The following is a 25,770-nucleotide window of genomic DNA, read 5'->3' as shown; positions in this document are numbered from 1 at the left end:
TTAACTACAATCGTAATGTTTTTAAAAAATGGTGGTTACCAAACACCATGCAAATGTAACATGTTTGTAATTCAGGGTGGTCACTTTAGGTCCAATAAAATTCAATTACAATTCCCAGTCTTCAAGGCAAATTTTCCAAAAATTCAAGGGTACAAGCAGATGAATGAATTACTGTTTAATTCCACTTTATGCACAGATAGGCTAATCAGGACTGGATTTACAGTGTAAAGTAGGATTCTAACCACTGTCCCCACCGGGTATCGAATGGTACAAGCACAATGCTATGGACCTTTCCTGCATGGTGAGTGCTGTACAGGCAGGTGGGGGTGGCTGTGTGGGGTAGGGTTGCTTCTGTTGGCATGGACTAGGACCATTGGTGTGTATGGGCCACCTTGTGCATCAGGAGGTGTTAGGGGACCACTTACACCCCACAATGCAACACTTCTACGACACAGGGACAGCATTTTACAGGATGACAATGCACAGTGAAGATTCCAAATATAGCATTAGCCATTTTTCATTGGAAAGTCTATGAATAATTGTTAATTATATAAGCATTTCAAACTCAAATTTAACTAATTAACTTCAAGATATCTTATATTGCAATTATCTTGTCAGTCAGATAGATTGTTCTGCAAAGGGCACTAACAAAGTAAATGAATTGGGAGAATTCTGTTTGATTTTCCATGCAGCTTTATTTTACTTCCTCGATAAAAATAAAAGCTAAACTGTGAAGAACTTGCATCAATGGGATTTGGATTTATAAAAGTTGCCATAATTCACGTCTATGGAGACAAATTCACGCAGAATTCCCTTTGAGCCACCCTGTAATTCCTATGCCAGAACTTGAAAAGCAATGAAATGTGTATTAAAACTGCACCAAACACTGAACAACAGGCACATCTGCACGGTGGTCAGCGGCATTAACCACCTACATATGGCAAGTTTCTTTGTAAAGTTAGCACATAAAACCTTTGAATTTGCTGTAAAGTTGTTCACAAGGCAATGAGTATAAATAAGAATACAGGGCATTGGCCACACTTTCCTAACAACAATCTCTCTCTTTTCAACACACTTCAATAAAAGTATTACAACAAAAAGAACCTGTGTAAATTTATGGAAACAACAATATTTCTAACAACAGACGGAAGGTCTCAAAAGTAAAAACCTCAAAACCAACACCCTACATACAAGAGTGAAGTGGCGGTCGGCAATGCTAACCACCATGCTGCAAAGAGTCAACTGCCCTCTGCAATAATAATACTAAGGAGTAGAAAAATACAAAGTGCCCATTTGACTAAATTTTTAAACAAATTTAAAAAAAAAAAAAATTATAAAGTTTGCTTACAGAAATTTCCACTACCTTTTATTTAAAATAACAAGCACAGTATGGGTGTTTAAATATTTGTGTGTTTGTTCTGTATCATGTGAATTATTAAATCACAATAATAAATGTGCATTATATATTTTTGCAATGTTGTTAGCCAAGTTTTAAAATCTGCAGTGATATGGTAGTTAGCCATATATTAGAATGCATTGCATAGTTATTCATGCTATTACCAGTTGAGCCTTCATTAGGAAGGCCACTCCAGCACAATAATTAATTCCTTTTAATCCAATCTTGTATTAATTAATAAATTACATGTTTTGAGATCAGATTTCATAGCTTATGATAGTTACGATTCATGGCCCTTGGCCCGTATTTGGAAAAAAAATGTCACGTGAGAAAAGGGGACCAAAGAAGTAATTATTTTTAGTTTTTTCTATCACTGATAATACTCATCTTTATTTTTCCATGTCTTGTGCCAAATGTTAAAGCTAACCAACCATCTGCTGGACTACTGATTTCTTTAGAATCAAAACACAATATAATTTTTACACAATATATTTTATATACTACAAAAGTTAGTATTTACTTGCAGAAGATATGAATAGCATGCAGGAATACAAAATTACATTTTTATTAGTGTTGTCAATGCTCAAAACAACACTTTGACTTGTGTTTGGAGCAAAGGCAGCAGAAGAATGAGGTCATTCTCCTCTTGCTTGACGGGCAGAATGCACAAATCTTCCTTCCAGTTTTTGAGCAACTGCATTAGTTTTTTTTTTTTGCATTTCCACATTCAGGATGTTAGCAAAACCTTGTAAAGTTGTCATGGAAGTTTTGGTGTATGTAGAGACTAACGTTTTGTCTGCCAGAAGACACAAAATAAAAATAAAAAAACACGTTAAAAACACAGTTAAGGAATGCTGGTAAAAGGATACCGATACTTCCCCATCAGTCTCTTTGAACCAAATGAAGGTACATGGGACAGGGAGCAGAAGAGTTAATTGTAAAGGGTTGAAACAAGAAAACAGCACCACATCCGTGGTCTGCCAGACGATACGTTAGCATTCTAGGGTTAACTTACAAAACACGGACAATGTGTGAAATATAATATCATAAGTACTTTTAATAAAGCTCGTGAAAATAGCTAAATCTACTTGTCTCACCACTACTACCATTAGTTACGCACATTGTTTATACAGTTCCATGTATTCTAAGGAGAAAAATGGTTTATTGATTTAAAGATGAGTGATGAAATTGATGAAGGTACACTCACAAAGAATACCCATGCCCAGGCTGAGATGCTAACCACTCCACCAGAGGGGTCAGCTCTATGGGAGAAAAAGTACTTAGAAAACAAATGGGTAAAGATTAGATGGAATGATGGAAGTAAGGATACTTTTGAGATTGAAATGCTTCCTTTTAGTCATACGGAGTAGCTATCTTCACCAGGTGGTGAAGCCAACTTTTGAGGTATTTTCACCAGGATTTAAACTGCGCATGTGCATGATGTACAACCTGGCCTGCCCTGCTACACAGGTGTGTACATTCTTTAGGTGTTGATATGTAAAGCTTTGGTGGTGTGCATTTATTTTCCTGCATGCCATGGAGTTGAAAAAATACCGCAAAGTTTTCTGATGTGGACTGGTGCTGCTAATATAACAAGCATAAAGGGGTATTATGTTTGCAGGCCAGGTTTAGGGCTATTGGCATTAAAAATACTTCTGTAATATATTCCAACACCTGATCATGTAATTTCTGGTCTTCAGCACTTTTTGCTATTCTCACTACCTGGTGACAGTATAGCTCGACCACAAGGAAAAAAACCTTCCGTCAAAAGCGTTCGTGCATTTTCCCTGCCGTTATCGGTGCTCGGGGCAGTGTAGCCAGGTCAGACTTGAAAAAATCGGGAGATTGTTCCATGGGAAACAAGAATATCTGCTACAAAATCCAATGATCTAATAGCAGCGGATGAACGACGTTATCGGGGGCGGAGGGAGGGGGCAGCATAGGCGTGCGCACTGGGGGCAAGGGGACGTCCGAAGATTTTTTCCAGCGAGGGGGAAACAATGTATTTTTATCAGGCGGTTAAACGAGGCACATTACCCAGTAATAATGTTGCCCTCTCAGAAAACGCCACTGGAGTTTGAAATTATCACGTCCCTACATCCCTATTATAATAATGGATGTAAATTACTGTGACTGAAATCAACTGATACTTCTGAAATAATAGGTACTTTTATGTGAACATTAATTTTCCAGAAAGGGAGGGGAGGTGGCGACCATCCTTGCACTTCCTTCTGGACGGCCATGCCGCTACATAATTTTGTAGAAAATTAAGTATTTAATAATAGTATATTAAGGATAGAAAATTAAGTATTTTCAAGCCGATGAAAGTTTCTGTAGCAAATTTCTTGTTATTAACACTCACATGCTTTATTCGTCAGTTATGCTGCCTCTATGTTGCTGCACACACACACACATACATGTACAAAATAATTTGCTCATGCTATGAAGTCAGTGTTTCTACCCAGCAAGGCAAGGACGTCTTACTGTGTTTGTGTCACTTCATCCATTTCATCAGTTTTTCATTCATCCATATTGTCGTACATACCCGTAGAGACACAAGAGCGACGTAAAATAACTAAAATAGAAATAGATTTTCGGCTGGGATAAAATACAACCATATAAAGATAGTAATATAGTAATAAAATAATAATGTCCTAGCACAATTAAGTATCGTTTGGCATAATTTCACAGTTCAAACAGAACTTTTCATGGTTGAGTGGAGTTCCACCCTACCTCTTCCCTCCATGTTCAAGTAAGATGAGCAGGAAACGTGTTTTTGAGCGGGTTGTTGAAGGTGCCATAGCAATAGTTTATTATGTAATTCTCCCGAGAAATCAATAGGTCTGGCAACACTGATGTTGGCCGCGTTGAAGGCTTCTTCCCCGTGTCCTTTTTCCCACCCGCCAGTGTGATGAGGTTCTGCGCAGGTTTCTTTCCTTGTGGTTCCACTATAGTAGTTGCACACACACACTTTTTAATTTCAAATAACTTCTTAACAGTAAGTTCAGGGTAACAGTTCGTTATATTGGGGACACATTTCTTCATTTTTTCAGAAGAAACTACTTGCGGAAATGAGTTTCTCCAAGCTTTCCAACGTTCGTCGAGGTATTTTCTTTCATCGTGGAATCTATTTGACTGGCAAATCATATATTTTTCAAGAGAAATATCCCACCGACGCACAATTGCCATGCTTCCCATGCATGAACTGCATGCCCCGCACGTTCGATGAAGTAACCCACTGTCAGTGTTTCAAACTCCTCTTTTTTATTTTTTTTTACTATGCTTGCCTAACCGAACCAAACCTAACCTTATGAAATGGTTTGTGGGGCTATCTGTGAATGGTTCATGTGGCTATCGTCAGCTACCCATGCATAATGTATAATTTCCACCGGTGACGTACACAATAGTAGGTATTTTTCGGTGAAGAAGGTTGAAACACTGCATACCCACACCTTGAGCCAAGATGTGCCCGCCATATTGTGTGTTCCGGAAGCGAAAAAAGGAATAATAAAAAATCACTCTGTATGTGAAAAATTGTGTTTGTTTTCGCATAAAAAGCATAATGGCACCTTGAACTATGTTCCGCAATACACAATTGGTAAGTACGAACCATGCGAAACATGGTTGATATGTAAAGCTTTGGTGGTGTGCATTTATTTTCCTGCATGCCATGGAGTTGAAAAAATACCGCAAAGTTTTCTGATGTGGACTGGTGGACATAACAAACTGTTACCAAGTTCAGCAACACTGTAAAGTAAAGTAAAAAAAAAAAGTAAAGTGTTCCCCTGTGCATAGCACCACGCCATGAAGGCGTATAGGGGGTGTGGGGGTAACGCCCCACACTTTCTTGATCCGGTCGTGAGTGGGAGTGATGTGATCAGCATCACGCCCCTGACCGCCTTTACCCCCCAGGGTTTACCCCAGGTACCCATGTTATTCGACGCTGGGTAGGCGCCGGGGCCGCTTCCACCGTTAGAAAAGTTCCCGGATACAGTGTAAATGAATAAAATAAAATACTATCTTATGGTATGATTCAGGTAATTACTTTTGATGAAAATAGCTGTCCTCAGCACCTGGCCAAAATAGCCCTACATGCTATTCCCACCACTTGATGAAAATAGTTGTAGCCATAGTTCAGTTTAGTTTATTTGCGTCCAAGGACTACCGGTGTGTACAAATATTGGTAAATGTCTGTTATATCGGAGACACATTTCTTCATTTTTACAGAAGAAACTACTTACGGAAATGAGTTTCTGTAGCATTTTGAAAGTTCGTGGAGGTATTTTCTCACCGTAGAATGCTGCACAACAAGAAAAATAAGCACTTTTGATATAATAAACTTGCATTTTGTGCAAAGCGACAACATTATGCCATTGTTTCCATTATGTACCTGCAGATGGCGCGAGCGTGGTCTCTCCAGTGTTTCCAAACGTGCCTTTTTTTTCCAGATTTTTTTTTTTTAACTATGCTTATCTAACCTAACCTTGCCAGATTTGGTTCATGGGGCTTTCGTGAATAGTTTTTGGGGCTACCCGTCAATGGTTTGTGATGACATAATGAACTCGAAAGTAGGTATTTTTCGGTTAAGAAGGTTGAAACACTGCATACCCACTCCAAATCGACAAAACACAAGCACGACGCGCGATGATCTACAGCTGTGCACGCCATATTGTATGTTCCGCAACAGAACAAATGACCCAAAAGAATTACTCGTGATGTGAAAAATCGAAGTTATTTTCATGTAAAAAGCATAATGGCACCTTCAAATATGTTCCGCAATACACAATTGGTAAGTACGAACCATTTAAAACTGAAAATATCCGATAGAAATGTGTCTCGATATAACAGACATTTACCCAAATATTAGTACATGTCAATACATTACAAGACAATACAACATTAATAGATCTTACACATACAAAATACATGGCCAAAAATTGTACAAATTGGGCCTTACTCTGGTATTATATTAAAATCACAAAAAAAAGCATAACATGAGAAGATATACAACACTACAGCCTACTTGTAGGTGACACTAATTATCGAAGTTCATTTGACATTCCAATTTACAAGAATATGTGATTATACTACGTTATATATATACCGTGCGTCCATTTCGATGTGCAGCCGAGAGATCGGGAGAAGCGTGGCGGGCGGCGCTGGCGGAGATGCCGACATTTGCGGCCTGTAATGCTCGCTTATTTTTACGGACATATCCAGACATTTATATAAATATTGCAAAACGAGCACTAACCTGGGTTATAATTCATCATCTGTAATTCATCCAAGTTCTGCAATTATATACACAAAAAAATACGCTTTAGAAGTGACGATAAGAGTCACAGATAATAAAACATTTTAATCATAGTTTTGACCAGCAACGTCCTGCTTAAGTTTATATCCTTGAAAGAGTTTTGTGTCGATGGGGATCGTTTGGAGGTTTCGAATGTGCAACACTGTATCAAGATTACGCTGCCGACGAAACCATTAAAAGTCAATGGTTTTCGTGAGCTTCCTCGATGAACTCGATGAAATTGGGGCAGCGTTAGAAAGTTATCCAAACAAACCTCTACGCCGTGTTTCACAGGAGATGGGAGTGTCAAAATCATCAGCACATACAGCCACTAAGCTACTAAAATTAAAACCATACTCTTATAACACAGGTTAGTGCTCGTTTTGCAATATTTATATAAATGTCTGCATATGTCCATAAAAATAAGCGGGCATTTCAGGCCGCAAATGTCGGCATCTCCGCCAGCGCCGCCCGCCACGCTTCTCCCGATCTCTCGGCTGCAGATCGAAATGGACGCACGGTATATCGTCTAATGTAAAAGTGGCTTCCATGTATTCAGCTATAGAATTATACGATTACACACACACACACACACACACACACACACACACACACATATATATATATATATATATATATATTTATTTATTCGTGGCATATAAATCAACCAGTACCTCTCTCTCGTAAATAAGTACCAATAATAAAAACTAGATTGTGGTTCATAGAAATTATAACAATATAACAATAATATATATATATATATATATATATATATATATATATATATTTATTCGTGGCATATAAATCAACCAGTACCTCTCTCTCGTAAATAATAATAAAAACTAGATTGTGGTTCATAGAAATTATAACAAGAATAAATAATCGATGTTTTTACGTAGCTATTTAAAAAGTTCACTGAAAAAAGAAACAGGTACTAAACAAATTGAAACTTTGTGGACATGCATTCATTTCATATTATTTAATTTTAATACAGATATATACATAGTCAAAAACCTGTACTTACTCGGACAGGAAGACATGCCTGTATCTTTTGTGACAACTGGCGTCTTTGTCCCTCGGTCCCGTACAAGTAAACTTTCTGGCCATCGCTGGCTGTGCACAAGCGACAAAGGTCATAATAAGAGGGTATATTGGTAGTTTCCATTATAAATAGTCACACACTCACTTTCACTTTAACAAATAGTTTCTTCTGTTGTTTAAAATTTCCCATTTTCACGTTACAAACCGTGTCCATATAAACAACATGGTGAATTGCGTTTTGCGCCTCTAGCGACAAAATAAAGCACAAAGTTACCTAACCCATTACAATCATAAAAGGAACGCCTTCGGTACTTAATAGTTATATGTTTGTCTACTTACACAAACGTAGAACACAATACCCACTTTCGGTGTACTATTTCAAAAATTTGATACTTACGATCAAAAGACTTTTAACAATTTAATATCAAATAAGTCGAAAAATAAACATCCAGTGCTTTGATACTGGTTTACATACTAAAATAATTCATTGGTGAAAATCGAACTGCAAGTTTGATTAGTTAACTGAGTTACTCCAGTAACCCGTTGTGATTTATCCAATTCGATTGGTTCCTCTGCTAGCAGACGCCGCAAAGCGCAGCACGAGTATTTACAAAATATCCGTGATATTCCTTTCGGTGAAATAAAAATAAAGCAGAATGTGCCAGTAGTCTTCGCATATGTCCAATGATTTTTCCATGTGTAACGTTATTGTAGTAATTATTGCAAGTTTTTCGATCGCAAGGCAATTTGGCTATTTTACGGTATGTTTTATTTGTGTCGGGAAGCTGCATAATGGTACGTTAGTAAACAAAAGTGTATTGAGTGAATGCGATAAGATATCTCCAGCGAAAGCATTATATGTATTGAAATAACTACTGTTGTATAATTATTGGTAATAATTACTAATATCTTTTCACGTTTCTGTTATTTTTGTCTCTTACATTGACCGAAAAAATTGGAATGATGGATGATTGGCAACATAGCTTTCACTTAACAGTCCATCTGTCAGTCCATTTTTTTTTAATCCATCATAGCTCAGCTGTGGTATAAAGGAAATATATTTTATAGTTCACAGTTCCGATTGTAACAATGATTTTCCCAAGCTGCACTGGATAAGAACCTGGTAAGAGTCTATATTAGATGCTTTTCCTAAGGAATACGTGTCGTATATCGTTGGAAAGCTTATTGTATAAGCATGGACGTCCGCAGGATTTTTTCCAGGGAGGGGCAAGGAAGGTATTTTTTCCAGGGGGGGGGGGGCAAACAAGGCACATTTTCTCCAAAAATATTGTTGTTCCCTAAAAAAATATTGCTTAAATTTGAATTTATGGTGTTCATGCAATAATTAACACATATTATTGTGGCTAAGATTTATGGTGTTCATGCAATAATTAACACATATTATTGTGGCTAAGATGAAATTATATGTGTGAAATACATAATTTTTAGTTGACTTTCATTTTCCAGGGGAGGGCCACGGCCCCCCCTTGCCCCCCCTTCCGGACGCCCATGTGTATAAGGAATTATAAAACGCCAGTCCTGATGCTAGGAAAAAGAACGTGTAGGAGGATTTCGCGGTAAACCGTTGTTGTCCGGATATGCAGAATTGAACGTACAGAGGAAATATTTTGATGAATAGAGTGCTAATGGAACCTAACCTAACCTCGTAGGCATACCTCGTCCTTTCAAACCAAGTTCCAGAACTTCTCTGTACAACATATCCTGTACCATGCCCCGATTTTTGACATCGAAACCTTCCTACAGCTACATAATTTACTTCCAGAATCATCTCGCACCTATGTATCCTGCAAATCTTGTTCTTCTTCAACAATCCGTTTTCCTCGCACCATGTCAAACAGTTGTCTCTGGTCCCGAAAGTAATTTCCAAGTGCTTCCTGTTCCAGAAGCCATCCAAACAGACGTACACCATTCTGATAATACACACACAACGAACGCAAACGAGCAAAGCACATGCATTCACAACGTGGACGGACGCAAACACAGCCTGCAGTGTTGTTAACCCCCATTGCTTACCACCGAAAGGATAAAAAGGACGACAAGTAAATTCTAGCCAAGAACCTTTAGAGAATGCTGGGAAAGTAAAATTGAAGTTGGACAAACTAATTTGTCCTTTTAAAGACTTTATTTATTACAATATTTATTTGTGAGGTAAATAAAAAGTAGGTTGTGCAAGTGATCACACTCAGTGGTTGCAGTCTGAAGTAGGGATGGCCAAATGGATCCGGATCCGAGAGTTTCGTATCTCAATCCCATTATAATATTACCACACCTTAAAAGGTATTATGATCTTCAATTACAAAGAAATTTTTCATTAGTTAGTCCTACAAGATTTTTTTTCAAGTGTTGCTCCTAAAATACTTTGCTACGCATCGCCTAACACACTCGCGCACAAAAATAATCTTACTTGTTTAACATAAAATGTCAGAGGTGAATTTGTAAATGCCATTGAAACGAATATGTATTCATTCGAATGTATTGGAAATGGAAACACACATAAATGTGAGACATTCCATTCCAGGATGAAACCTTTAACACATTTAACGAGATAGAAATGTTATACAAAAATTATACAATTGTTCTACAGTTACAGTTTTAAAAATTAAAATAAAACATTATAGTAATATATGGAGTGTTATATAATTACAAAGTGTAAGACTAACAAGAGAGGTTATCTAAGTGTCCCCCTCCGATTTCCATGAAACGTGGCAGGTGTATAGAGGGGCCCAAAGGAAGAAATACGTGTTTTTTTGTTTCGGCTAAAAAATGGTTTTAGGGGGCAAACCCTCTCAAATGTCAAAATGAGGACAAATTGAAGTGGGCATTTAACCCCTGTGTCCATGGACGTCCGCAGGATTTTTTCCAGGGAGGGGCAAGGAAGGTATTTTTTTCCAGGGGGGCAAACGAAGGCAAATTTTCCCCAAAAATAGTGTTGTTCCCTAAAAACAATGCTTAAATTTGAATTTATGGTGTTCATGCAATAAATAACACATATTATTGTGGCTAAAATGTAATTATATGTATGAAATGCATATTTTTTGGTTGACTTTCATTTTCCAGGGGGGGGGCACGGCCCCCCCTTGCCCCCCCTTCCGGACGCCCATGCCTGTGTCCCCCTCCGATTTTCATGAAACTTGGCAGGTGTATAGAGGGGCCTAAAGGAAGAAGTACCTGTTTTTTTGTTTCGGCTAAAAAACGGTTTTAGGGGGCAAAACCCACCTCAAATGTCAAGATGAGGACAAATTGACGTGGGGATCTGATCCCTGTGTCCCCCTCCGATTTCCATGAAATTTGGCAGGTGTATACAAATCGCGCACGCGCACACCAAAGGCATCCGGATTCGAAAAATTTTAGGATCCGGATCTGGCCATCCCTAGTCTGAAAGGGTGTTTTTACACGAGAAACATTCCACACCCACAGGAGCTGATTGAAAGTCTGCAAATCCTAAGATAACCAAACCTAACAATCCCAACTTACTTAAAATTTATAAATAGTAACACCATAACCACATACAGGTTTAATTACAATGCTAAGAATGCTAAACCTAACCAGCCTCACCTATTCATATAAACATATATGAACAAGATGGAAAAATAGTTCCGCACATAAAAATTGAGTAAAACATCAGAAAACCCTTTCAGTGTGTGCTAATAGACATATATAGAATTTAATTCATATATTAACAGCATGTGTACCAGTAGCGGCTCGTGCCTAAAATAACTGGTGAAGAAGTACATTTATAGGCAATGAAAAACAAATAGTAAGTGTCAGTGCCCCCCCCTCCAATTTAAAACGTCTTTTTTGTCTTCATCCGTCCATCTGGAAAATGGTGTCTGCAACAAATTACACACTAAGTCATTTACTGGGTTCATTGTACAAACCACAGCTCAATACATGAACACAACACACGATAGGGAACGCGAAACACACACGCGGAACAAGATCTCGCGAGAACGCAACGATTTTGTCACAACCACTGGATGCAATGTTTTCTGTCGACGAGAGAACTGCTGCACCTAGATGGCGACACCCGTTCAATTCCAACGCTAGGTGACGTCACCGTTGCCATGACAACCGGCTTAAGTTTTCCGCAACCTGGTGGCGTCTGCTCTTGGCTGGCTCTTGGTTTGTTTATGCTACGACGAACTCTTCACGTGCGTAGCGTCGAGCGGCTTATTATTTGAGTATTATCGTGTGCGTTCTGCTGGGAAATAGTTTAATTTAACCAGCAAATGAAAAATGTCAATATTAATTTGAAAATTAGGTGAAAACATCTGCACTTGTTGCACTTGGCCAGCCGCCACTGATGTGTACCATGATGATATTGGAATTACAGAATTGGAATCTGGATTGGTAATTAATTAATTTTATTTTTAGAGCCCAGAGTACCATTAGAATAAATGTAATACAGATTAAAAGGAATGGCAGCAGTTTGAGTATCTTTGTCATTTGCTGTAATTAGATCTTCCATATTGTAAGGTTCACTTAAATTTCTGCATTCATGGATTTTTTTATGCCATCCCCAGATGCATGATAGTGATAGTTAGTGCCATAGTTCAATTCGACGAGAATTACACTGCAGTACACGACAATATGAGCTTCACAATCATGCATAACCAGGATGCTGTTGCCACATTGCACTGACACTCTCTTCCTCAGATTGCAATATTTTATGTTATTATTTTATATTTTATTTTATACTTTTCTTTAAATATATCAAATGACAGAAAAGACGTGCTCAGTACAGGCATACAGGTCTGCGAAGATTATAATTTTTTACAGCATGAATTTTTAGAAGGAAGGAAGTTCATGCACAAGTGATATCTCTTCTTCCATCAAGAACTTCTGTCCATCACAGCACTTCCTATACAAAACCCCACACTCTGCAGAATTCATAACATGGAGTAAGACTTGAAGCTGTCCTGGCGACGAATGATGAACAGATTCTCTCGGGATATCGACCAGGTGAGTTGTGGAAATGATTCCAAGCTCTTGAGAGTTAACACTCTCATCTTTAAGGTAGAAGTGCAGTTCTGAGCATCAACCCGTGGAGGGGTGAACCCGGTGAAGATGGCAGACCAATCGAGTTGTGTTTGTTTTTAACTAACGCTAACCAGGCTGGGTCCAGTTCGAGCCCCTTGTCACAATTAAGATTGTATTTTTCTTCATAAATGGCCAATTCTTCCTTGATAATATGGTCCCAGTAGTTTGAAGTTTTGGCTATGATTTCTGTGTTGCTGAAATCTGGTCTATGTCCCTCGTTGATTGAATGTTCTGCTAGTCCCGACTTTTCAGGGTGGAAATACTTGATGGAGCTTTGATGTTCTTTCCGGTGCTGTTCTATTGTCCTACCCGTTTGCCCAATGTTTGCTTTCCTGCATTTGCAGGTAATACGGTAGACTCCCAGTGTTTTGAGTCGTAACTCATCCTTGGAGTTGTGTAATAGGCTTTTGATCTTCGGAGGTGGTTTGTGAATGTTTTTTTATGTTATGTTTCTTTAGAATTCGGCTGATTACTCCGGAGAGATTTCCGGTGTAAAGAAGGATGGCTATCTTCTGGTCAGCTTTGTCCGTGTCCCCTGGTGTGTTCGGATTCCCTAGCATGTCTGGATTCCCCGGTCTGTCTGAATTCCCCGGTGCTGATAAGGGAAAGGGTACACTCCACACGCTGGGAACTTGAGCACGCCGACAGGAGTCTACTAAGCATCCACCTGGAAATTGCATCCTCTGTATCTCCAATGGACTGGGAATGGATCGACTCCACAACCAGAGGCCGCATGGAACTACAAATGAACCAGGTTACAGCAAAACAAACAAGAAAATTCAGCCATCTAGAAGCAGCCAGTCTACCAACAGCCAAGCCAGCCGACCAGAGCACCAACCGGACAGGACTTTGGATGGAGCCACAATATCTATCCTTTCGAAGAGTTTAAACTTTGCTGCAGCACCCAAAAGTATCCCCCACAGGGACATAATCAGCAGTATTGAGCAGACTGTAAAAGATCTTCCCGACGAGACTGCTCAAGACATACATCGAGAAACTTATGTGGCCCTTGAAAGGGCCGTTCCACCTAGACCTAACATTTCCCCAGTAGCGAAATCCGCACTCAAAGCACTAAAAGAAGACATGGACATCCTCATATTGCCAGCAGACAAAGGAAACGCAAAAGTTATTCTCCAGACACTTCATGATTCACTTCAACTACTAGAACGCTAATTCACACCAGAAATCATCATTCTGGTCAAGCACACACTGACGTCTACCTACTTCAGCTACTGTGGACAGTACTACAAACAAACCGACGGTGTGGCAATGGCCTCCCCACTCTTGCATGCCATAGCCAATTTTTTCATGGAGAACTTTGAACACGAAGCACTGCGCACAGCTCCGTTGAAACCCACCGTCTTCTACAGATATGTCGATGACACCTTCATCGTCTGGCTGCACGGTAAAGAAACTCTTCAGCCATTCCTAGATCATCTAAACAATCAACAACCAAATATAAAGTTCACCATGGAGGCTGAGAAGAACAACAGCCTGCCGTTCCTGGATATACTCATCAGATGCAAGCCAGAGGGATCCTTGGGACACAGTGTATACTGGAAACCGACTCACACCGATCTGTATCTCAATGCCAACAGTTATCACTACCCATCTCAACGAGCTACAGTTCCCTCTACTTTATTTCACCGGGCCATCTCCATCAGTGACGCGGAGCATCTATCAGAAGAAATACAACATCTTCGCACAACTTTCAAACAAAATGGGTACTCGGAACACATCAACATGACATTAACCCTTCTTTGTAACAGATTTGGAGTCCAGCCCATTTTCCTAGAAAAGCTGGATAGCCCGCCTCCCCCCTAGGAAGCAGATGACAACATAAAAAGGCATAGGTAAAAGTGAAAGCTGAACCATGAAGGCATGTAACTACCTGGTTAATGATGTGGAAATAAAAGAAACCATTCATTGCCAATTCTTGCTTGAAAGTTCCTGAGGGTAAGATAGGTGGACGTTTTAAAACAACGTACCTGGTCAGGTGGTTGCGGAGTTCTTGGTAAAGAGAGATGATGCCCGCTGTGAAATTAGCTTTGTTTTATCTACATTCAAGCAGGAAGTCGATTGATCAATTTCTTGTATTCTTCCCTTCTACATTAATTTCCTTGCCAGGACAGTTGTTTTTATACAAATTTTAGTGGTCATAACTACATGTAAGCTAGATGATGAATATTTGCTGTTGTTTCTCTGATTTTATAGCATCTTTTTTACTATTCATGTCATAGTAACAATATTTATTAATTAATTTATGTATTATAATGAATAGACACATATATGTATATTATATTAACATATTAATTATAAACACCTAAATTATTATTATTATTTCTGAGACACGTGGTTTGGACCACCCCACAAATTATATTATATTATGCCTGGTGATGTGATGTGATAGCATGACTCAGTAACTTGTTATTTTATATGGGTCATTCCATGCCAAATGAACCAATTTTAAAATAATTGGTTGCATGACCATTTTAGAAAAAAAATTGTTTTTAGTACATACGTTTGTACATGTTTCTAGATATCAAAACCAAGGTTCAAAAATAATTATTGTCTTTAGTTCTCCTGGGGCAGCCATTTTTTACTGTAAGTTAGGTTCATGCAGGGCTTCCTATGTGCCAAATTTCAGAATTTTTCAAGAGGACCCATCTGAGATATTTAACTCCAAAAACTGTCAAAATTCAATGAACGGCCATGTTTGAGCCCATGCTGTAAAAAAGGGTTGCATTTCTAAATATTGATATTTTATTTACAGATACCCTGCAGGCAGGTCTACACATGAAAAAAATAATCAAGCCTTTGACTAAACCCCTTCATTGAAAAAATTGTGCTTAAAAAATCAACTTTTTAACTATTGTTACCCAAATTTCCACCATAATTTTCGTACTTACGATACAATTTCAAGCAAAACATACTTGATTATCATAGAAAGTATACTTCATTAGCTACAAAATGAATTTTGTTTCAGGTCTCTAGCTCTAATGGCTTGAGATATTAAGGTTTCTGAAAAGTGCTACATGAGCAAGAAAAGCCATGCACCATGTTGGAAAAATGGCTGCCCCAGAACTAAAGACAATAATTTTTTTTGAACATTGGTTTTGATATCTAGAAATATGTACAAACGTATGTACTAAAAATGAAATTTTTCTAAAATGGTTATGCAACCATTATTGGATCATTTGGCATGGAATGACCCATACTGGATTTATACGAGTATTGGTATTGGCTCAGCCCGTCTTTTTTTTTTTTCCCTCTCTAATTTTTATGGTGAATCTTATTTTCTGACCAATAGGGTAATACCATTTGCAATTTGCTGGATTATAAGGTAATGCTTGAAAAAGCTGTGCATATGTGTAATAATACCCTTACTTTGTTTATTGAGGTTGTGCCTGCTGAATCGTTCCCTCGTTACTGTGGCGTACAAGAGATATTTTCATTGTCCATCACGATTAGTGTCACCCATGGTAATAATATGACCCCACTTTACCGAATCACTGACATTGAAAAACTGCACCTCTTCATGACGAAGCTACAAATTTGGAATGGGCGATCGCCCCCCATGACAGTCCCCTGGATCCAATTATACACCAAGATATATCGGGTATTTGTATGACAATTGCCCAGTCTAGTTGTTTTCAGATTTATTGCCATTTTGATTTTGATGTTCATATGGATTTTTGTTTGTGCAGAATGTAAATTCTTTTTCATATACTTTCAGGAGGTTCCTTGTTTCCTTGGGCATCCATCCATGAGCACAAGCTCTAAACTTTGCACCAGATTGAGACAGAGCCTCATGAAGCCTTGATTTTCTGCTGCCATATAAATCTGAACATGGCAGGAGATGCAACATACATAGCTACTCTCGATGTGGGGACATCTACTGTCAAATGCTTCATTTATGATCACATAGCTAATGTAAGAGGATATGCTGTGGAGGAGGTAAGTTTAATATTTTAAAAGGAGACTTAGACTTTCATTTCCTGTAATAGTATGCCAGTTCCAGTAGATGAAGAGAAAGACAAGAAAACTGCAAGTTCAGAGCAAAGTTGAACTTCAGGTCACCATTTTGAAGACCATATTTGATGACTCCCATTGGTGTAATGGTAACGTGGTCTCCTTATAATTAAGGGGTCCCAGGTTTGATACCCAGTGGAGGCACATGGTGGTTCAGATTCTACTTTAAATTGAAGGTCCAGTCCCACTTGACCTGTGTGTGTGCATAAAGTGGGCTTAAACAAAGCTCAATCTAAAAGAAAAATCCGTATTTTATTTCTCAATGCTACATATCACCAACTGAATGCTATTTTGTTGTATCTCCACTTTTTGTCAGAAATGAGTTGATGACGTAACGTGTTAATGCGTTACGTCCCAAAGCGACATTTCTGGTTGTCAGGTGGCGTGAATTATCAATAATAATAAAATACTAATGCAGATCTTGTAGTGAATTCCAAATCCACATAAATCAAACTTTAATCAGCTCTCCTGAGAAGTTAGTGCAGATGTACAACAAAAAAATATTCAGCTGGTGACATAATAATGAAGATCACTTCGTTCAGGATTCGATGTAGATTTATTGAGCACAAAAGTAACAGAGCTCCTCCAAATGTTATGAATTACATTTTATTGCTCCTAGCAAATGCATCGTTGTACTCAAATTTCACAGGAGATACAAATTACCTGCACCCTTCCCACACATTATAGCTGCTTAACAATTGGAAATAAAAGGTTCACATCCAACCAAAATTATTTCTATACTGGTTAAATACAAATAACTTTACAAGGAGACTATCAATTTGATAGAAGCGTATGTGTAAATTATATTCTATGGTTTTGTTTAATATTTTGTTATTCACAATTGCTAATTTTTTGTTTAGATTGAACTGAAGTACCCAAACCCTGGCTGGGTAGAGATAGAGCCCGACCATCTGTGGGAACAGATAGTGTCTGTTTTTAAGAAAACACTTGCAAGTAAGTACCCAGTGTCTGTGGTTATAGATTTGTTGCCGGACATTTCAACAGTGGAGTTAGGTATAGTGAGTTTGAATATTATGTAAGGCATGGATGTTTCTATGAGTTTGTTCTTTCGTCACATGTTTTAATATCCATTGCTTTGTCATTGTTAGTCTAGATAGGTGTGAATGAATGATTTGATTTATTTTACTTCGCGTTTCTGCCACTTTTGGCAGGATGGATGGCGATAAGATAAATTTGGTGAAAGGACGATCACAACAGGCATGAACAACACAACACAATTCCTACAAAAGATTATGGCTTGAAAAGCCAATAATGGAATCAGCTGATACTGACAAATGATATTCTACCGATCCAATAAAAAAATCCAAATGATCCTTGAAGAACCTAAATGGTTCAGTGACATTTTTAATAAATGTATGTTACCAGTTGACTACAATGCAAAAGACATTTACTTTTTAAAAAAAAGTAGGCAAATGGAGATAATATGTTTATATCTATTAAAATTACAACAAACTGTCAAAATTGTAAGATATTTATAGATATATCAGATCTGTAAAGTAGACAAAACTAAACATAATGCACCAGCCCATTTTACTCAGGATTTTTTTTTCTTGTTTTGCAAATATGTTCTAAGAAAGCCATGAATCCAACTAAGATAATCTAGAAAATGTGATCCTAAACCTTTTATTTTATTAATTAATACAAGATTGGATTAAATTCTTTTGCCGGAGTGGTCTTCCTAAAGAAGGCTCAACTGGTAACATCGTGAATAAGTATGCAATACATTCTAATGTATGGCTGATTCCACTATGTCACTGCAGATTTTAAAATTCAGCTAGCAACATGAACAAATTTCATGTTTATTATTCTGATTTAGTGATACACATGATACAGAAAACAAAAACAAAAAACATTAAAAGAGAGATAAAAAGGTAATGGAAATTTCATTAACTGAACTCGAAATATTAAGATTTTTTTAACTGAATTTAAAAATTCAGGCATCCTGTATTTTTCTACCCCTCCTTTTACCAATAAACCAATACACTGATGTGCCTATATCAGCCATTACCTATAGAATACTCATTAATCTGCCTCATCATTAGTTACTTTAATAAATACTCATTAATCTGCCCCATCATTAGTTATTTTAATGAATACTCATTAATCTGCCCCATCAATAGTTATTTTAATGAATACTCATTAATCTGCTCCATCAGTAGTTATTTTAATGAATACTCATTAATCTGCCCCATCAGTAGTTATTTTAATGAATACTCATTAATCTGCCCCATCAGTAGTTATTTTAATGAATACTCATTAATCTGCCCCATCATTAGTTATTTTAATGAATATATGTACTTACAATTGCAAAGAAACACAATTTTCATTAAGCTAGCAGCTCACCAATCAAAGTAAAATGCATTAGGCTTATATATTAATTTCAATGCAAAATTTGCTGCATTTTTTGTTTGCAAAACAAATTGAAATGTAAATCTTGTTTTCTTGTCCCTAAAGACATATTTATAGATAATGAGCGCTGATGAACTCACTTCTCCATGAAACTGGTTTTTGTTATGCTTCTATTAATGTCAGTACCAACATAGTCCCGCACCTTGCCCGTGTGGTCTAAGGCATTACACTCTGGCTCCAGCTACAGGATGCAGTTTCGGGTCTCCTGGGGGTAGCATAAACACTTTTTTTGTGAGATTTTGGCCTGTGTGTAGGGCCGGTGGTCAGCCACCATTGTGAGGAAATTGGGGAGCTACTAATAAGTAACGTAACCCTGTCATAGAAACCTACAAAAATGACTGGGGGTTCATCGTGCTAACCACACGTCACCCCATAACTGGTTGGATGATGTCCCACCTCAGCAGTGGTTAGTTGGCTCGGGCCCTCATGGGCTGTTGCGCCATGGGTTATTAAACTCCTCACAAAAGTTCGGAATATTGTTATATTAGGCATTAGGTGATAGGCAGAGGCTTGGAATGCAACAACACATAGTATCTGTCTGCCTGCTGGATGACACCATACCTATCACCTATTGCCTAATATAACAATGTTCCAAACTTATTGTGCCTAATACAACAATATTCCAAACTTTTTGTGCCTAATATAACAATATACCACCATCCTGAAACTGTGTTCAATATTCAGGGTGGTTACTCACCGGGAATTCCTTGAATCCATATCCCATTCAATTTATACATGCTTATAAATGCCCTGAGGCAAGTTTTTCATGGTTAAGTTTTTATTTTTATCCACGAAGGAAAAGAATGGTACATTAGTGTCCTTTGCAGAACAATCTACCTGACAGACAGAAGATTCTTGCAAAGGATCAGATATCTTGAAGATGATTAGATTAGTATATCCCGTAACATTTGTGATTTGTTTGTAGATGTATTTCGAGTCTGAATGTGTGAAATGGCAAATGTAAACTCCCCACTTTAAATTAAATATTTTAAATATAATATACAGTTTAATTGAGTTAAATTAGAATGTTTTTAATATATTGGAATCACACAGATCATTTCCATTGTTAATATGCATATTTGTGTGTGTGAGTGTGGGTGGGTGGTGAGAGACAGTAATACATGAGGTTGAAATCGAGAAAACAGCTTGTACCCTTGAATTTTTCACAAGTTCACCTTGAAAACTGGGAATTATACTTAAATTTTATCATGATCTTAGAGTGGCCACCCTGATATTGCATGGAAAATTGTGCTTGCATTCTCTCTTGTTAACAAGAATGTTAGAATACCAAATCCATTGCCCATTGTCAAAATTTAAAATGAACAGAATAGAGATGACTGGAATACCTTTGATAAATAACACAAGATGGAACAATGTAGTAAGACCATGAATATGAGACATATGTTGAAAATGTTTGAAAACATCTAAATTACATGAAAAATGCTAAAAGTGTGTAAAATATGTCCTAAAACCTAACTTATGTAAAAAAGAAGCACAACATTGAGATCTTGGTATCCGTTTGAAAATCACATTTCAACTATCACAAAAAAGGCAATATGTATGCTAGCTTTACTGTACAGATACACCAAAATCAATAACCCAAAAGCATTTTCCATATACTTAAAAACATTTGTGTCCCCCATTCTAAACTACTGTTTGCCCTTCTGAGACATGGCTGTCCATCAACAGTGTTCTCAGCTATTCTCTCCATCGTTCGATATATAGAGTGTTTGATATATAAAGTGCCTGAGCCACCTACCCGGGAGAGAGAGATCTGCTTGTAAACCTGCACATTAATACTTCAGAATCTCGTAGATACATTGCAGATATGAAATTACTATATTCGATCATTATTGGAAACTTGTAGTATCCCACTCCATGAACTCTCCGTCAGAGTATCTAGACATAAAACATGGAGCAAGAAAACTTCCCATGCTGCAACTCCCAGGCTCTCAGTTGTTCAACATACTTTATTCTATAGGTTACTGAATCAGTTCATCATCTTAAACCAAGTAGATATATTCAGGTCACATTCATCTTTTATCACCAACTTAGAAAAAAATGTACATAAGTAATGCTATTGTGAAATTGATCTCTGTTCGCCTTGGTACTGTTTTGGCTTGTTTTTTTTAAAATTTATTTTTGTGTTTTTGTTAACATTAGTCTACTGTTTTACTATTCTTTCTTTCCGGTTTGAAATGGCTTGTACTGTACTGTAAATTTTAATAAATAAATAAATATGGAAAATAAAAAAAACAGCATTTTTCGAGTGTACATACCACAATTTGCAAAAAATCATAGAAAAGAACATTGATTTTAGCATTGTAGAAAGACATGTATGTATATATAAATCCAGTAATGAATAATGAAGATGGGTTCATACCAGTTGTATTCTGTTCAGTAAATTCAAAATCTAATGAAACTACTGAAAATGTGATGGCATCAAATGGTTGTGGTATTGAATCTCAAGAATTAAAGTAAGCATGTGCTCCCTTTCTTATGAATTAAAAGGCTGAGAACCTGTTCACTCAGGGAGTACCAAGTTGCTTTTCTTTATGCGTGTTTTTGTTTGTCTTTTTCCTTTCCTTCTTTTTTGTAGGTTTATGCTGATTTCGGGTAAGAGAGATAATCATGATGTGGTTATTTTCAGATGCCAACATAACAGCTTCACAGCTGCATTGCTTGGGGATCTGCACACAACGATCCAGCTTCATCACGTGGGATCGTGACACAGGAAAGCCATTTCACAACTTCATTACATGGAAGGATTTGAGAGCCAACACACTCGTGAAAAACTGGAATGAATCCTTATTCATGAAGGTGAGTACAGCTGTTGCTCTATGATCTTTTAGTTTTGCAAACAGGAAAATTGTGTATAATATACTCGTATAATAAATAATGCTGTATGATTGATTGAGTTGGTGTTTAAAGTCCACTTTATGCACACTAAGGCTAATCGGGACCTACTGTTTAAAGTGGGATCCGAACCACTGTGTCATGTGCCTCCACCAGGTATCGAACCTGGTACCCCTTGATTACAAGGCAATGGCAAGCATGCTATAATGCCAGTGACCCCGGCCTGGCCATGGGTGTTCTTTATATGTGTCCCTTAATCAATTTTATCATAGCATCACTCATCCTCATGTTTGACATCAGATGTAAGTGGCAGAAAAGCGAAGTAAAATAAATTATGTTAATCAGTCAACTATTTACACACACACACACACACACACACACACACACACACACACACACACACACACACACACACACACACACACACACACACACACACACACACACACACACACACACACACACACACACACACACACACACACACACACACACACACACACACACACACACACACACACACACACACACACACACACACACACACACACACACACACAAACAAACAAACAAACAAACAAACAAACAAACAAACAAACAAACAAACAAACAAACAAACAAACAAACAAACAAACAAACAAACAAACAAACAAACAAACAAACAAACAAACAAACAAACAAACAAACAAACAAACAAACAAACAAACAAACAAACAAACAAACAAACAAACAAACAAACAAACAAACAAACAAACAAACAAACAAACAAACAAACAAACAAACAAACAAACAAACAAACAAACAAACAAACAAACAAACAAACAAACAAACAAACAAACAAACAAACAAACAAACAAACAAACAAACAAACAAACAAACAAACAAACAAACAAACAAACAAACAAACAAACAAACAAACAAACAAACAAACAAACAAACAAACAAACAAACAAACAAACAAACAAACAAACAAACAAACAAACAAACAAACAAACAAACAAACAAACAAACAAACAAACAAACAAACAAACAAACAAACAAACAAACAAACAAACAAACAAACAAACAAACAAACACACACACACACACACACACACACACACACACACACACACACACACACACACACACACACACACACACACACACACACACACACACACACACACACACACACACACACACACACACACACACACACCACTCACTCACTCACTCACTCACTCACTCACTCACTCACTCACTCACTCACTCACTCACTCACTCACTCACTCACTCACTCACTCACTCACTCACTCACTCACTCACTCACTCACTCACTCACTCACTCACTCACTCTCATTCATTCATTCATTCATTCATTCATAATTTTGTTTCATCCATTGAGTAAAGTAGGCAAATGTGGAATACCACTAATATTTTTTTTTGTAAGTAAAATAAGACAGAAAAATCACTTTGAATGTAGTACTGAATTTTCCTCTGAAAACGTAAACATTTAGTAAAGTGAGAATCATAAAACTTAAGACATTCTGTAAACAAAAGCACGTGTACCCTAACAGTGTTGCAAACTTATGAAAAAAAATAATCCACATAGCCTACAAGGTGTAAAAACATTCCATTTGTCAACAGATGCGGAATAAGCAGTGTATCACTGATGATCTGTTCAAAGTTATTGAATGTATGTAACAAAATTTAAAAAATTAAGAAATGTACATCTTGCCTGGTGGCCGACTTTCAGACTCATCACCGAAGTTCCCTGGCTCGAATCCTGGCATGGGTGTTATTTGTGAGTGTCCCTTCATCAATTTCATCTGACGATCACTCATTCTCATCGTCGGGATTAGCCGAAAGTGGAAGAAAAGCAACGCTAGATTAAAAAAAAAAAAAAATACAAAATGTACATCTTGTCCCCCAGGAGTAAGACGGTTCCGTACCAAAGGATTAATTTTCTCTCATATTTTAATAAAAGAAAACCTTGCTAGAAGAATGTAATACATTGAGATAAATTACGTTTTGAAACAGGGGTTTCTTCATTAAATGTATTTGACGTTTGAAAGTGTTATGATTTATTATTATAGATAATGAAAGTGAGCTAATACATATGATTTGATTGACTAAATTAATAATTATTAATTAGATAAAATAACTCATTTGGTTTGATTGATTTGCTTTATTTTACTTCCCCTCTTGTGCCACTTATGGCTAATTTGCGAAGATGGGGATGAATGATGATGATATGATGAAATCGATGAATGGACATTCACAAACAACCATGCCCAGGCCACGATTCGAACCCGAGACCCCTGGCATCGTAGAGCGATGTGCTAACCACTCCCTCACGGGGCGGCTAACTAATTTGGAATTCAAATGTCACCTATCCCTCATCGTCTCGTAACTAAAAACAAATGTGCATGTCACAACATGGTCGATCTACACCTCAATGCCACACATTACAGTATCCTCCAGAGTGTACTTCAACATCTCTCAAGTTACTTCATCAAAAACCACACTCGTATGTCCTTTTCATCCAAAATTGCTGTATTATGCAGCAAAGACACCAAGGGAAACTAAAACGGCAACTTAGAGAAGCATAAAAGTGGGGAAAGAAGACTGTAGAATACAGAAATATTTTGAGGCAGTCACATTTTATTGTATGCTACATATAAAATAAAATGCATATTTGGGGGTGAATTTTTAAATATTGTCACATTTTTCTTCTCTCTTGTTGAGAGGTGTTCATTTTAAATCAACCTCCCTCACCTTACAGCTTGCCCTCCTACACCCTCGAAAGTATCCCGGAGTGTGAGGATGTCACCACCCGGATGGTGAACACCTCTGGATTATAGATCGACTCCTGCATCCCAGCCCCTCCCCCATCCCCGGAGAATCGTCACTGACAGTGTGAAATCACACTATCATATGGCGACATTCGACATACCACTTCCTTTTCTGTACTTGACTTAGTGAGAAGTATTGAGGTTGGCAACAGCCTAGTAACGGATTCCTTCCGCATCATGTAGTCTGTTATATAAAAGTACCCTAATGGAAGAAAAACGTGTAAATTACATTGGATTATACATTTTAAAATATATTTTCATTAAAGGTTTCTGTTTATAATAATAATAATACGTGATTATTGTATAAATTACAATCGATCACGTGAACAGCAAGAAAATAGCGCCAGTTTCGAACATGGCGACTTCCATGCTTGCAGGAAGGTCTCCCATGTTTTTAGAGTAGTCTTTCGGAAATATAGCCGTTCGAAAAGTGGCAAGAAGCAGGTTGTTCTTAACGTTTATGTAACGTTGTGTCAGTGCTATCCTGAGCAAGCAGTGAAGTTGGGGTCCAAGTGTAATTGTGTGTCTGCATCTTTGTGTTTTCGGTGTGGTAAAAGAAAGGAAAATGACCGGTAAAGTTGTGAGTCCCGCGAAAAAAACACGTTGTTACTCGTATAAACAAGTACACCGATTTTGAGATAAGCGCAATACAACCTGAGGTGCTTTCGTATTCTTTCAATCAAAGAGCAGTCCTGTCCACTGTGGGGGAAGATGTTGATAGTGATGCTTGATGACAATCTCCCCAATTTTAGCACTCGACGTTAAATCACCTCTTGTGCTACGTTGAGTTCCTTTTTAGGAAAAATTTGACAGACCGTACTCTG

General features: G+C 37.6%; 3 protein-coding genes across 10 annotated transcripts in view; 2 read left to right on the top strand and 1 right to left on the bottom strand.

Moving 5' to 3' along the window:
- Positions 1 to 7,961, bottom strand: part of LOC145996598 (uncharacterized) — a 60,102-nt gene extending 52,141 nt beyond the window's left edge. For all 4 annotated transcript variants that reach the window (XM_083133159.1, XM_083133163.1, XM_083133160.1 and 1 more), the window contains exon 1: positions 7,714 to 7,961. In XM_083133159.1, coding sequence (XP_082989285.1) covers positions 7,714 to 7,854 — 141 coding nt within the window. In that variant the 5' untranslated portion in view covers positions 7,855 to 7,961. The remainder of the gene's footprint in view (positions 1 to 7,713) is intronic.
- A 358-nt stretch (positions 7,962 to 8,319) lies between these two features.
- Positions 8,320 to 25,770, top strand: part of LOC145996596 (glycerol kinase 5-like) — an 81,474-nt gene continuing 64,023 nt past the window's right edge. The window contains exons 1-5 of one of the 5 annotated variants that reach the window (XM_083133155.1): positions 8,320 to 8,491; positions 12,531 to 12,713; positions 16,528 to 16,748; positions 17,684 to 17,777; positions 21,904 to 22,073. In XM_083133155.1, coding sequence (XP_082989281.1) covers positions 16,641 to 16,748; positions 17,684 to 17,777; positions 21,904 to 22,073 — 372 coding nt within the window. In that variant the 5' untranslated portion in view covers positions 8,320 to 8,491; positions 12,531 to 12,713; positions 16,528 to 16,640. The other 4 variants (XM_083133154.1, XM_083133153.1, XM_083133157.1 and 1 more) reach the window with 4 other exon arrangements.
- LOC145996260 (uncharacterized) lies at positions 14,061 to 14,615 on the top strand. Its single transcript, XM_083132685.1, has one exon. The coding sequence runs from the start codon at positions 14,061 to 14,063 to the stop codon at positions 14,613 to 14,615; it is 555 nt and encodes a 184-aa protein (XP_082988811.1).

This window comes from Lepisma saccharinum, chromosome 12 (genome assembly GCF_977018435.1).
Source record: "Lepisma saccharinum chromosome 12, izLepSacc3.1, whole genome shotgun sequence".
NCBI lineage: Eukaryota > Metazoa > Arthropoda > Insecta > Zygentoma > Lepismatidae > Lepisma > Lepisma saccharinum.
Note: the sequence above shows the minus strand (reverse complement) of the source record. Positions and strands in the feature narration are given on the sequence as shown.